Raw genomic sequence first — 14,214 nt, forward strand, 5'->3', positions numbered from 1 at the left:
TACAATTAACAATCACTACAATCCCTTCATTTAAGAACGACTCAGTATTTAAACAATAGTCTTTTATTGTATCTTCTGTTCTCCTGCTTCAGCACGCCGCTTGCTCTCAGTCTGCAAACTCTGGAGTGCACGCACAGCGTCAGCTCCAATGACGTCACCACGTAACAGCGTGGTACGTCCATACACAACAGTTGGGTGGGTGGGTGGGTGGGGGGGAGGTTGGGTAGGAGTGGGGGGGGGGGAGGTTGGGGACACTGTACAACTGTACAAGCAAAACTGTACATTGGAATATTGACAAGACCATACTTGGTAATTTTTACTGTACATTGGAGGGGGTTGTGCTAGGACATTTACAGGGGCCAGTTTCGAATTGCAGTCTCCCGTAGGTGTTTTTTGAGAGTGTTTTTGAAAGTGGGTAGTGATTCACATTCCTTTACAGCGGTGGGTAGGGCGTTCCACATTGATGTGGCATAATTGCGAAACGTGTTTAGTCCCTTGTTTGAGCCGAATCTGGGTTTAACATGATTTGTGGAGCTCCCTCTGGTGTTGTGATCGTGGTATTCACTGACCTTTGGGAAGTATTTTGACATGTACATGGGTACCACCTTGGTCGTGTAGTGTATCTTGTAGACCAGGCCCATTGCAAGTTGCTGTACTCTGTCGTCTACTCTAAGCCATCCTAGGTTGTCAAAGTGGGCAGGGGTGAGGTGGGTTCTAGGAGTAAGGTCAAGCAGTAGTCTGACCAGTTTGTTTTGAGATGTTTGTAATTTTGTTTTTAGCGCCTTTGAGGTGCTTTGGTACCATGAGGTAGGTACTACCATAGTCGTAGTACCCTTGAATGAGTGTTCCTGCCAGAGTCTTCAGGGTATTCTTGTTTACCAGTGAGGAGATCCGGTACAAGAATCGAGTTCGTTGGTTGACTTTTTTTATTACATTGGATGCCATTTTGTCACAGGAAAGATTTGCCTATAGGATGGAACCCAGGTAGGTAATTTCATCTTTCCTTGTGACAATATTGTCACCCACTGTAACTGAGAAGCCGTCGGTCTTGCTGAGTTTGTTATTTGAACCGAAGAGAATGGACTCTGTTTTGCCCATGTGTAATGATAGTTTGTTATCAGCGAGCCATATGCAGATTTTGCCTCTGAGCTGAGGGTTTTTTCAACCTGTAACTTGTTCTTGTCAGAGACCAGCAGGGCTGAGTCGTCCGCAAACAGGAACAAGTTGCAGTCACAAGCTGACGACATGTCATTTGCATAAATTAGGAACAGTAGCGGACCTAGTATGCTTCCTTGTGGAACACCACAGCTTACTGTGAGGGGGGGGGGGGGGGGGGGTAGGGTACCGTTTACCTCCACCACCTGCTCTCTCCCCTCCAGGTAGGATTGCATCCAGCTCACTGATAGACTATCAAAACCAATTGCTTTTAGCTTGTCAATCAGAATGGTGTGATTGACAGTGTCGAAGGCCTTTTGTAGGTCCAGCATGACCATGCCGCAGTATTTGCCCGCGTCCACCTCTTTTTTTGTGACCAACTTTTTATTTTGTCTTTTTTTAAAACAAGTTCAGAGGAAGGACATTCACATCAGCATTTCATATTAATTCACACAGTGGCATACAAAGTGTCTTTTCAGTATATATTGTCCGTCAGTATATTCATATACTGTGTAGCCTGCCTGTTGCAGTTGTGACAGTCCTTTCCTCCGTTCTGGCGGTCCTGTGGCTGCGAGACAGCCCAGGTCGCTTCTTAACCCCACTCCCAGCCCCCCGGGTTTGCATAGACATTTTAGGAGAGGGGGAAACCTTGATGCATACATGTATAGGATACTCTTAATTAGAAAAGAAATCATAATTATGTTTGTTAGATAACCAAGTAATAGGGAAAAATACAATACAATTTAGAAACAACCACAACAAATTATAGCAGTAAACAGAAAAGGAAAAGATAAATGGAAAAAATAAATGGAAACAACAGCAACATGATTTTTGTTCATTCTCTGGTGTCAAGGTACAAGTGTTCAACCTAGTGGAGTACTGATTTTACCTTCTGGGCCGCGGTAAGTAATATTTGGATTGATTCTGTCCTTGCTCCCTGTGCTCTAGCACTGGATGCCTCTAATCTCAATACTTCGTAGAAGGACAGTTTCCAACGGTAAATATTGAGACTATGGGGTGGTTTCCATCTCATTACGAGCATTTTCTTTGCTGCCGTTAAACCGGCCAGAAACACTCTCTTTTTGTGAGGTGTTAATTTTAGAGATGAATCATCATTTAATAATAAAATGTGTGGCAAACAAGGTATGTTTATCTCTGTTATATTAGTGAGAAATAATGCAACCTTGGCCCAAAAAGCGAGTACTCCTGGACATTCCCACATCATATGTATGTATGTTCCTATAACTTTTTGCGGACATAAAGCACATAGAGGACTTTGTAATATTTTTATTTGACAGAGTTTCCTGGGTGACAGATAAAATCTTTGTATCATTTTGTAATGAGTTAATTGGTTATTATAATTACGAGAGGTTAATGGAATATTATCCCATACGTTCTGCCAATTTATGCAGGCATTGTAATTCTTTAAGTCTATGTTCCAGACAGTGGTATTACCTGTAGTTCTGTTTAGTTTTCCTTGTATTTTATTATATAACCCAGAAACAAAACCATTTTTAACATTTATGCCATTCACTATATTCATTAAAGGGTGACCTGGTAAAGGCTGATTCCATGGGACACCATAAGTGCGCATTGCAGTGCGTAACTGTAAATAAAAAAAGAAGGATGTACTAGGGACATTATATATTTGTTTGAGCTCTTGAAATGATCTGAGACCGTATTCACTGTATATGTCAGATAGTTTGTGAATACCTTGTCTTTGCCAATTGGGAAATGTAGCTGGTTTCCCTCCCAACAGTAATGATGTGGTCATTTAAATAGAGAAGGCATGTGTCAGTGGAGTGGGGTGTTCTGAAGCCAGATTGGAATTCGTAGATTCGATTTTTTTCCGCGAGGTATTTTTCGACCTGTTCGTATACTCTTTTTTCCAGGACTTTCGAGATGGAGGTAAGGATAGGATAGGTTAAGCTTAGGCACTCTTCGAAGTTGGTCAAGGTTAGAGTTTGTCTTAGAGCGTGACGGCAAGTTCTTTCGACGGTTAAGCATAGGCACTCTTTCGAAGTTGGTTAAGGTTAGAGTTTGTCTTAGAGCATGGCGATTGAACGCCAGGTAGTTTGCAGGCTGTTTGACGTGGAAATAGGCAAAGACACAGCTCGTCACGGATTGGGCAAACGCGTCAGTGGCCATTGGCCAATCAGAGAGCGTCAGTCAGTGCCAAAATCAGAGAGCGTCTCCGAGAAATGCGGCTAGGTTTCGTAATCACGCTCTTCAGTCTGAACCCATCATCACCAGGACGTAGGGACGCGTCTATACTTTTACCAACCCATTTCCAGTTCCGCGTTCTGCGATCTGATTGGCCACTGACGTTTCTGGTCATGTGACATGTGCGCCAATCGCTGCAAACTACCTAACGCCTAGTTTATCACTGGTTAAGCTTAGGCGACTCTTTCGAAGTTGGTTAAGGTTAGAGTTTGAAATCAGGGCTGGTGGTCTATCGCCCTGCTCTAAGACAAACTCTAACCTTAACCAACTTCGAAAGAGTGCCTAAGCTTAACCGGTGATAGAAACAGGCGTCACACGATTGGTGCAGATGTCACATGACCAGAAACGTCAGTGGCCAATCAGATCGCAGAATGCAACGCGGAACTGGAAATTGGTAAAAGTAATGATGCCGTAGGGACGTGACAGCGTGTTACGTCATTACATACTTGCGTATAACAGACCTTTCTTCCTCTGAACCCATCGTCACCAGGATGCAGGGACGTGGCAGCGTGTTACGTCATTACATACTTGCGTATAACAGACCTTTCTTCCTCTGAACCCATCGTCACCAGGATGCAGGGACGTGGCAGCGTATTACGTCATTACGTACTTACGTACAACAGACCGTTCTTCCTCTGAACCCATCATCACCAGGTAGCGTGTATATTTTCCCTAACAGAGTTGCACTTCCGCGTTTGGTTTGCACGATCTGATTGGCCACTGACGTTTTTCTCAGCGCCAATCGCGTTACTCCTAACAAACTGGTTAAGCTTGGCGACTCTTTCGAAGTCGCTCTCTTTCGAAGTTGGTTAAGGTTAGGGTTAGGGTTAGTTGGTTAAGGTTAGGGTTAGGGTTAAGATAAGATATTCCTTTATTGATCCCCTTGGGGAAATTCAGGAAATTCAGGGTTAGTTGGTTAAGGTTAGGGTTAAGATAAGATATTCCTTTATTGATCCCCTTGGGGAAATTCAGGAAATTCAGGGTTAGTTGGTTAAGGTTAGGGTTAGGGTTAGGGTTAGTTGGTTAAGGTTAGGGTTAGTTGGTTACGGTTAGGGTTAGGGTAACAGCCTGCTGGTGCGATTGTTAGGAGTAACGTGATTGACGCTGAAAAAAACGTCAGTGGCCAATCAGGTCGCGCAAACCGAACGCGGAAGTGCAACTCCGTTAGGGAAAATATGCGTGTTTTCCCCCCGTAGCCTATGTTTGCGGAGACGCTCTCTGATTGGCTAGCCGCGTACAGCGAAGACCCTCTCTGATTGGTTTAGCGCAGAAGGGTCTCTTCCGCATATTCAACAACAATTGATGTTGTTCCCTAACCCTAACCCTAACCTTAACCCTAACTCTAAGCATAACCCACTTCGAAAGAGGGCCAAAGCATAACCAGTAACCACTTTGAAGCAGAGAATATGTACAAGGCGGAAGAGACCTTTCGGCGCTAAACCAATCAGAGAGCGTCTCCGCAAACATAGGCTACGGAAAGAAATCACGCGGAAAATATACACGCCACCAGGACGCAGGGACGTTGCAGCGTGTTACGTCATCACGCACAACGCGGAAGAAGTACCGTACGCGGGACTTTTGACGATCTGACTACCAGGCAGCAGACTCGAAGGAGGCAACAACAACAACAATACGGAAAGGTAGTTAGGTGACATTACCATTTATAAACCCTGACCCATATACGTTTATTTCACAATTATTGTTGATTGAAAACTATTAACCGAGGTAGATGCTATGTGTCGTCGTGCAACTGACTGCGTCTCTAGTTTGAACCTGCAATAATGACGCTAGCTAGCTTTAGCTAACGGTTTATGTGATGCTATTAGCTAACTAGCTGTGTGAATGAATTAAAACTGTATTTAACGCATTGCAGAATGGGTACAATACAGTACGGCTCAATACACACAATTGTTAAGGGGATGCAGACCTGAGAAAGACGTTTGTCTTGTTTACATCAGGGTCCCCCATTTTCAATTCATAGTGACATTTATGACATACACAACATACATGACATTTATGGCATAGGGACATATAGGTTTTGATTGATTGATTGAAAACTTTATTAACAGATTGCAGAATGGGTACAATACAGTACAGCTCAATACACACAATTGTTAAGGGGATGCAGACCAGAGAAAGACTTTCGTCTTGTTTACATCAGGGTCCCCCATTTTCAATTCATCAGGACATATATGACATACATGACATACAGATAGTCAGTACTGCTACATCTATACATTTATGACATACCAGATTTGCAAATACAGTAGTGTTTGTGATACAGAAGGAGTCAAGAAAAGGGAGTATATACATTTGACGTAGAAACTGTACATTGGAGGAGGTTGGGTACATTGGGATATTGACAACCATACTGGGTAATTTACATTGGAGGTGGTTGGGGGGGGGGGGGGGCACACTGTATAAACAAGCAAAACTGTACATTGAGGGGGGGGGGGGGGGAGGAGACACTGTACAAACAAACAAAATTGTACATTGGACTATTGACAACCATACTAGGTAAATGACTGTACATTGGAGGGGGTTGGGTTAGGATATTTACAGGGGCCAGTGTTGAATTGCAGTCTCCCGTAGGTGTCCCTTGAGAGAGGTTTTGAAAGTGGGTAGTGATCCACATTCCTTTACAGCTTTGGGTAGGGCGTTCCACATTGATGTGGCATAATTGCGAAACGTGTTTAGTCCCTTATTTGAGCCGAATCTGGGTTTAACATGATTTGTGGAGCTCCCTCTGGTGTTGTGATCGTGGTATTCACTGACCTTTGGGAAGTATTTTGATATGTACATGGGTACCTTGGTCGTGTAGTGTATCTTGTAGACCAGGCCCATTGCAAGTTGCTGTACTCTGTCGTCTACTCTAAGCCATCCTAGGTTGTCAAAGTGGGCAGGGGTGAGGTGGGTTCTAGGAGTAAGGTCAAGCAGTAGTCTGACCAGTTTGTTTTGAGATGTTTGTAATTTTGTTTTTAGCGCCTTTGAGGTGCTTTGGTACCATGAGGTGCAAGCATAGTCGTAGTACCCCTGAATGAGTGCTCCTGCCAGAGTCTTCAGGGTATTCTTGTTTACCAGAGAGGAGATCCGGTACAAGAATCGAGTTCGTTGGTTGACTTTTTTTATTACATTGGATGCCATTTTGTCACAGGAGAGATTAGCCTCTAGGATGGAACCCAGGTAGGTAATTTCATCTTTCCTTGTGACAATATTGTCAGTGTCACCCACTGTAACTGAGAAGCCGTCGGTCTTGCTGAGTTTGTTATTTGAACCGAAGAGAATGGACTCTGTTTTGCCCATGTGTAATGATAGTTTGTTATCAGCGAGCCATATGCAGATTCTGCCTAGTTCCGAGCTGAGGGTTTTTTCAACCTGTAACTTGTTCTTGTCAGAGACCAGCAGGGCTGAGTCGTCCGCAAACAGGAACAAGTTGCAGTCACAAGCTGACGACATGTCATTTGCATAAATTAGGAACAGTAGCGGTCCTAGTATGCTTCCTTGTGGAACACCACAGCTCACTGTGAGGGGGGGGGGATAGGGTACCGTTTACCTCCACCATCTGTTCCCTCCCCTCAAGGTAGGATTGCATCCAGCTCACTGATAAACTATCAAAACCAATTGCTTTTAGCTTGTCAATCAGAATGGTGTGATTGACAGTGTCGAAGGCCTTTTGTAGGTCCAGCATGACCATGCCGCAGTATTTGCCCGCGTCCACCTCTTGTTTGATGTGGTCGTTCAAGTAGAGAAGGCATGTGTCAGTGGAGTGGGATGTTCTGAAGCCAGATTGGAATACGTAGATTAGATTTTTTTCCGCTAGGTACTTTTCGACCTGTTCGTAGACAATTTTTTCCATGACTTTCGAGATGGAGGTGAGAATAGAAACAGGGCGGTAGTTGCCTGGGTCTAATTTGCTGCCCTTTTTGTGCAGAGGGGTCACCCTCGCAATTTTGAAGTCCTTGGGGACGTGTCCCTGTTTTATGGAGAGGTTTATTATGTGTGTGATGATTGGGGTGATGGCGGCTACTGAGTCTCTGAGGAATTTGGAGGGGATGTTGTCATGGCCAGTGGCCTTGTTAGGTTGGAGGGCGCTCAGTTTATTGAGTACCTCATCTGTTGTTACCATTTCCAGCTTGAAGTCGTCCTTGCGGACCCCTAGGTTTTTGTAGTAAGCTACTATGTGTTCTACCCCATAAAGCCCTGAGTGGGAGGGTAGTTTGTTTACCAGTGTTGTGGCTATGTTTGTGAAGAAAATGTTTAACTAATTGGCTACATCCAGCTTGTCTGTGATGAGCGTGTTGTCCGTTTTTATGTTTATGTTTGAGAATCGGGTTTTAAGTTTTTTACTGCATCCTAGTTGATTATTGAGTAATTTCCAAAGTTCACGTGGTTTGTTTTTGTTTTCCTCAGTTTTGTCATTGATGAAATTCTTTTTTGCAGTTTTTATCATGGAGTTTACGTCGTTTCTTAGTCTGTTTCTTTCTAGTTTGAGTTCAGTCACGTGGGCTTGGAGTTCACTGCTCGTGCTTTTAGTAAGCTTTGACTGTATTTTACGAAACTCAGAGCATTTTTTGTCTCTGGTTTTCATAGCGGCCAATATTTCGGAGTGCATCCACGGCTCAGCGCAATTTTTTACCCTGGTGGTTCTTAGGGGGGCCATGTCGTTTAGTATTGTTGAGAATTTGGTTTTGAAACCAAGCCATGTTTCTTCAACCAGTGTGCCATTGAGTTCATCTGACCAGTCCAGACTCTCCAGTTCAAGGTTGAAGGCCTCGCTAGAGTAGGTTTTGAGGTCTCTAGATGTGACTGTTTTGTGGCAGCCAGCCTTTTGTTTTAGTTTTTTGCGGGTACAGAATATCATATAATGATCACTTAACCCGCATGCTATAACCCCTTTATTGGAGATCTTGGACTTGTCTGAGGTCAGAATGAGGTCAATGGTAGTCTGAGTTGATTCACATACACGTGTGGGTTGGGTGATTAGCTGGCTGAGGCCGTGCAGATCACAAAACCTACTGAATGACTTGAAGACGGGTGCATCTTTTCGTTGCATATCCCTGTTCCAGTCTCCAATAAGAATTTTGTCTACATGCTCAACTCCAGCTAAACACCCATCCAGTGTATCATAAAAGCCACTATGATCTGGCGGCCTGTAGACTGTGCCAACCAGTAGGGATTTCGCCCTTTCGAATAGGATTTCCATTTTCCACCCATACAGTTTCAATTGATTTATGATTCAGGTCATTTCTGTTGATGAATTTGGTGTCTTTGTGTATGTACATACAGACACCACCTCCATGTTTGTTCCTATCATTCCTGATTATTGAGTAGTTCTCAATCTCTATCTCTGGATCTTTTACAGAATCGTCAAGCTTAGTTTCTGAGAAGCACAGTATGTTTGCCTTACCATTTATTTTAGTATTTAGTATTTAGTACTGATACATTTGTGACATATACGATATTCAAATATACAGTACTGTTACCCATAGATCCTGACAGAGTATATACATATGATGGGGAGGGGATGTACATTAGGAGGGGGTGGGTCGGTGGGAGAGAAATATACATACGGTGGGGTGAAGACTGTACATTTGGAGGGGGTGGGTGGGTGGGAGAGAAATATACATGCGGTGGGGAGAGAATATATACATACGGAGGGGAGGAGACTGTCTATTAGGAGGGGGTGGGGGGGTTTGGACATTTACGGTGGCCAGTTTCGAATTGCAGTCTCCCGTAGGTGCTCTTTTAGAGCAGTTTTGAATGTGGGTAGGGATTCACATTCCTTTACAGCTGTGGGTAGGGCGTTCCACATTGATGTGGCATAATTGCGAAACGTGTTTAGTCCCTTGTTTGAGCCGAATCTCGTTTGTGGAGCTTCCTCTGGTGTTGTGGTTGTGGTATTCACTGACCTTTGGGAAGTATTTTGACATGTACATGGGTACCTTAGTCGTATAGTGTATCTTGTAGACCAGGCCCATTGCAAGTTGCTGTACTCTGTCGTCTACTCTAAGCCATCCTAGGTTGTCAAAGTGGGCAGGGGTGAGGTCTCGTTGACTGACTAACGATTAACGTTATATTTGACTTCTTTGTTATTGTGAATTCACATTGTTACAGACTGGATTACTAGCTTGCTGGCTTTAGTTTGTGGCTGTAACGGCAGCCTACTTGGCGTTCTCCCCACCTCCAGTTCTGACGTTTTATCAAATTACCCCAGTGTAACTTCTTACTAAGATATTAATGGTGCTGTAAGTGGTATATTTTCGTTTAAATAAGTGTTAAATAGTTCCACATTCCGACAGCCATCACTGATATAGAGTGTTTGGTCAATAACATTGGGTCTCCCAGTCCCGCCTGCTCTGCAGTAAACACAAAATCGATTTTCTGGTATCCCTTCCCATTTATCCAATCTTGGCAAGCCAAATTTGTTTACTGCACTGGCAGATAATTTGACTTGTTTCAAAAACTAGTTTTAATTTCTTATTTTTGTCATCGGTGTGGAGTTCTCTCTCCTGATTGGATAAAGTGGGAACAGGATACCAGAAAATGTATTTTCTCTTTACTGCTGCAGAGTGGAGGGACTGGGAGACCCATGTTACTGACCAGACACTGTATCAGTGATGGCTGTTTACTGCAGACTGGAGGGACTGGGAGACCCATGTTACTGACCAGACACACTATATCAGTGATGGGTGGCTGTCTGAGTGTAGAGCTATTATTTGAACATGTAGACCACTTATTTTAACAGCACCTTTTAATGTTTCTCATGCCTTCCTTTTCCAGTGTTGGGTGTAATCTTCCACTGCTAGACTATGGCCATGAGAAGTGAGGCCAGGGTGGAGGCAGAGGTGGAGGAGGAGGAGAGCTTTGGACCTCAGCCTCTGAAAAAACTGGAGGTATGTATTGTGTTCATGTCATGATGACATTAGGGCTGTCTTAAATGCTTCGAAGCTTCGAACGTTCGATTCGATGGCACAAGCTTCGAACATTAAAAAAAAATCGAAGTTTAAAAAAATAATTTTTTTTTTTTTTTTTTTTTTTTTTTTTACTTCGATGTGTGTGTGTGTGTGTGTGTGAACTACCCATCCCAGTTAGGACAGCCGAATCCCGTCCAATCTTTCGCCGTCGACTAAAGACTCACTTCTTCAACCATTATCTGAAATGATAAAAAAAAAAAAAAAAATCTAACCGTGACTAACCTTACTGTCATGCACTTGTCCTAATAAACTAACCTACACTGTAACACGCAACACTTTGATGAACATTGTTACTCAGCTGATAGAGTTGTACCCTTCTTGCTGTCTTGTCGTACAGAACTTGTAAGTCGCTTTGGATAAAAGCGTCAGCTAAATTACTAAATGTAAGTGTGTGTGTGTGTGTGTGTGTGTGTGTAGGTGTGTGTGTAGGTGTGTGTGTAGGTGTGTGTGTGTGTGTGTGTGTGCGCGCACCTTGTAGAATTCCACACATAAGAAAGAAAGATACTGGGATGAATAAACAAAATAGGAAATAAAATGTAGAAATGCATGCAATACATAAATAAATATGAATCTCCATATATGAAATATAACATTTAGATAAGGTGCTACTGAGATGTTTTGGTGAGTTCTTTGTTTTTTTGTGGAAGTTGCCCTTCTTAAAAATGCATGAACATTCACTGATAATTGGTCTGTAGTGGAGTCTACAAGGTCTACATTGCCGGACCATGTAGAATCCGGACCTTGTAGACTGACATAATTCTGTGCATAGTTTAGTCTACACAGGCGCCATATTTCAAATAATCAAAATCTTACTTCATTCATCTTAAACATTCTTGATTTGGGGGATTGGTAGTTCCCATGAAATCTGAAGTTGTTCAAACGACAACAGCGATCCACCTTGAATTAAATCACACAGCCGAGTGAAACCTTGTTGGATGCGTCAGTCACGAAAGGGGCTACTTAATTAATTAATCCAACCCACTTTATTTATAGAGCACATTTAAAAACAACGTTTACGAAAGTGCTGTACAAGTTCCACAACATAAGATAAAAAAAAAAAAAAAAAAAAAATTAATTTTTTTTCGAAGCTTCGAATTAAAATCGAAGCTCGGCCCCGAAGCTTCGATTGCCAAAAAAAGCTTCGAAGGTCAGCCCTAGATGACATGTTGGTTTTGTTGTTGCATTATGTTCCTGACTATTTGAAGATATCGCACATTGCAGATGGATCTCCGGGGAACACTATCATAATTTCACTGTTTAGGCTGCTACCCCATAAATATGGTGGCCATGGATATATAAATATACCCCTGGACCTGACTGTTGACCTGACGTTACTGTTACTGTTCACAAATCAAATCAAATTTATTTGTAAGGCCCGACAACGCACATTAATGTCCCCATGGGCCGGACACGTCTTCTTTAACACATTCATGGCCATTTGGATCGGTCTAATCTCACTATACGGCCAGCATTTCATAATAAACTTTCATTGTGTGTGAGGCTGTTTGTAGAGCTAAATCTATACTTTATATTATTGCTATCTGTCCATTCTCATTGTCAATTGACACTATAAACCGTCCCTTCAAAATGGCTTAAAGAAATAATTTTTTCATCAATACGTTCCCATTTGATAGCATCTTGAATATAAGCGTTATATGGGATTTGGTCTGGTATATTTCCTATTTCATTCATAAATACAGCAGCGTCCACCAAACAATTCCCCATCGCGGTAGGCCATTTGGCTCTTCACGTCCTTCAAATCCTTTATCCAGGTCTTCATCAACAGAGGTGTTATTCATAAATCTTCTTACCTCTGGTTTTCTTTGGTGAGGGAGGTTGTCCAACTTTATACTCACTAGGGCTGACCCCTATTAGTCGATTAGTCGACTAATCGGTCGAAAGGAGCCGTAGTCGACTAACCAACCTCTTAGTCGAATAGTAAAAAAAGAAATAAAAAAAATATATAATTTTTTTCATCATTCTTTCCAAAAGAAAAGAGGTCTAGAAGCGTGGCTAACGCTAATGGCACGCATACCAGAGCCTAACTGCCTCTTTTGCAGAGGACAAGAAGCCTTCAGTCGACTCCTTCAGACATTAAGCACCCCCACAGCCCAAATGGAATAATAAAAAAATATATATATTAAATAAAAAAAATGAGTCGACCAATAGTCGACTAACGGCAAATGTTGGCCAATCATAGTTGACCATCCAAATCCTTAGTCGGGGACAGCCCTAGGCTGGTAAAGCTATGCCTCCTAAAATGTGAATCGGAAATACAGAAATACCGGCTACAGGCTTTCCGGTTTCCGGGCACCCCCTGATCTGTTTATAGTCCCCAGCGAAACAAACAACAAGCAGGTCTGTCAGCCTGTCGAGGGAAGCGATAACAAGGTTGTTTCTGGGGGGAATACATTTTCATGAGCACCGTGTCGTGATTTCAGGGGCGGGACTTCCTACCTGATTCCCACTTTCGGCCGTAGTGCTTTACCAGGCTTTATCTCTCGAGATAAAGCTGGGAACGAGGTTAGGGACAGCCCTAATACTCGCATGTCCTTCTTTCGTGAGGAGTTTTTCCTACTTTGTAGTGGCCGACTGTCACTCCCCGAATGTGCTGACAGGCGTCACGATGCACCCATAATTAGTTCTCTACTCAGTAACAAAGTTTGTGATGTAAATATAGAAGAATGTCCAAGTTGCGGCTGATACAGTTTGCAGGGTTTTATTGTCCAAAAGTGAATGATAGTTGTAACTGAGGGGTACAATTCCCTGACTGTATTGATAAGTATGGTATCATTAAACCACTACCGCTTTATGTACTTTAATTACTGGCCATACAGTACACGATATATGAATATGATGAACACTTCCCACAATGAATTCGGTTCCAGTCAAAGGTATTAATCAAGTATTTAATGGAGCAAAAGGTACATAGGATACTTTACATTATTCTTTGAATGCACTTGTAAGGCAAAGGAGTATGCATAGGCAAATCAACAACGAATGTCCATTCTCTGGTTACGCAGGAGGTAATTATACAACCTGAATCTTAGGGAATTATATCTATGGTACACTGGTAATATAGCGGAAGATACTGGAAGGGGTTCCCACTGGTTGTAAGCCAGCAGGGGGGGTAGAAGATCTGTCGGTAGTAGGACGTCTGGTCAACGATGACTAGGGAGACTTCAGGTACAGAAGCCGGTGCAGTAGCCTCTTGATCCACAGACGAATACAGCTTGGTTCTCTTGTAGACTGTAGCTCCACAGGGAAGAAAGCTAGTCGACCTCAGGCTCTCTGGGCGCCGACTCGACTTGACTCCTCTCGGGGTAAATCCAACACGTGCAGCGTTGGCTGGTTCTCCGCTCCATAAATCACAGGACCAAAGCAAATATATTCCAGCCGCAAAGGGCTATGCAGTCGTCGGGTAGATTAATCCAGTGTACATGTCCATACGGTTCTCGCCTAGGTCTCCTCGGGTGAAAGCGCCATGCGGTCGGCCCAGCCTGGATAAGAACTCTAGCTAATACGAGAAAGCGTGGGAGATGCTGGTCACTATAGAATTCTAACCGCACGATACACTATACACAAATAGACTATTAAAGACTTAATAGAAATATGTCGCACTCGACGGTATAGCGCCAAACTCTGACAATTCAGTTATTAATTCGCACGCGGTCTCGATGCTCTATTCTGGGCCAAACAGGCCATACTTCACCGCACGTTGTATCGTGGGTGAGGCTTCAACTTATCGGTAACATGCTAAGGAAGGTAAGGGGCTTCTACATTCACCTGCGCCGTATTTATACGCACGGTGAACAAAACTAGTTCCACTCTCACTTCTGTCGCGTATCCCTGGGCAAGGCCG

At 43.1% G+C, this 14,214-nt stretch overlaps 1 protein-coding gene across 1 annotated transcript in view; it reads left to right on the forward strand.

Moving 5' to 3' along the window:
- The first annotated feature begins 4,936 nt into the window (after nucleotides 1–4,936).
- The window catches only part of rad51 (RAD51 recombinase), a 38,206-nt gene continuing 28,928 nt past the window's right edge, over nucleotides 4,937–14,214 (forward strand). The window contains exons 1-2 of the mRNA XM_084314504.1: nucleotides 4,937–5,018; nucleotides 10,159–10,271. Coding sequence (XP_084170630.1) covers nucleotides 10,188–10,271 — 84 coding nt within the window. The 5' untranslated portion in view covers nucleotides 4,937–5,018; nucleotides 10,159–10,187. The remainder of the gene's footprint in view (nucleotides 5,019–10,158; nucleotides 10,272–14,214) is intronic.

Source organism: Notolepis coatsorum (genome assembly GCF_963971535.1).
Source record: "Notolepis coatsorum genome assembly, chromosome: 5".
In the NCBI taxonomy this organism is placed as follows: Eukaryota; Metazoa; Chordata; class Actinopteri; order Aulopiformes; family Paralepididae; genus Notolepis; species Notolepis coatsorum.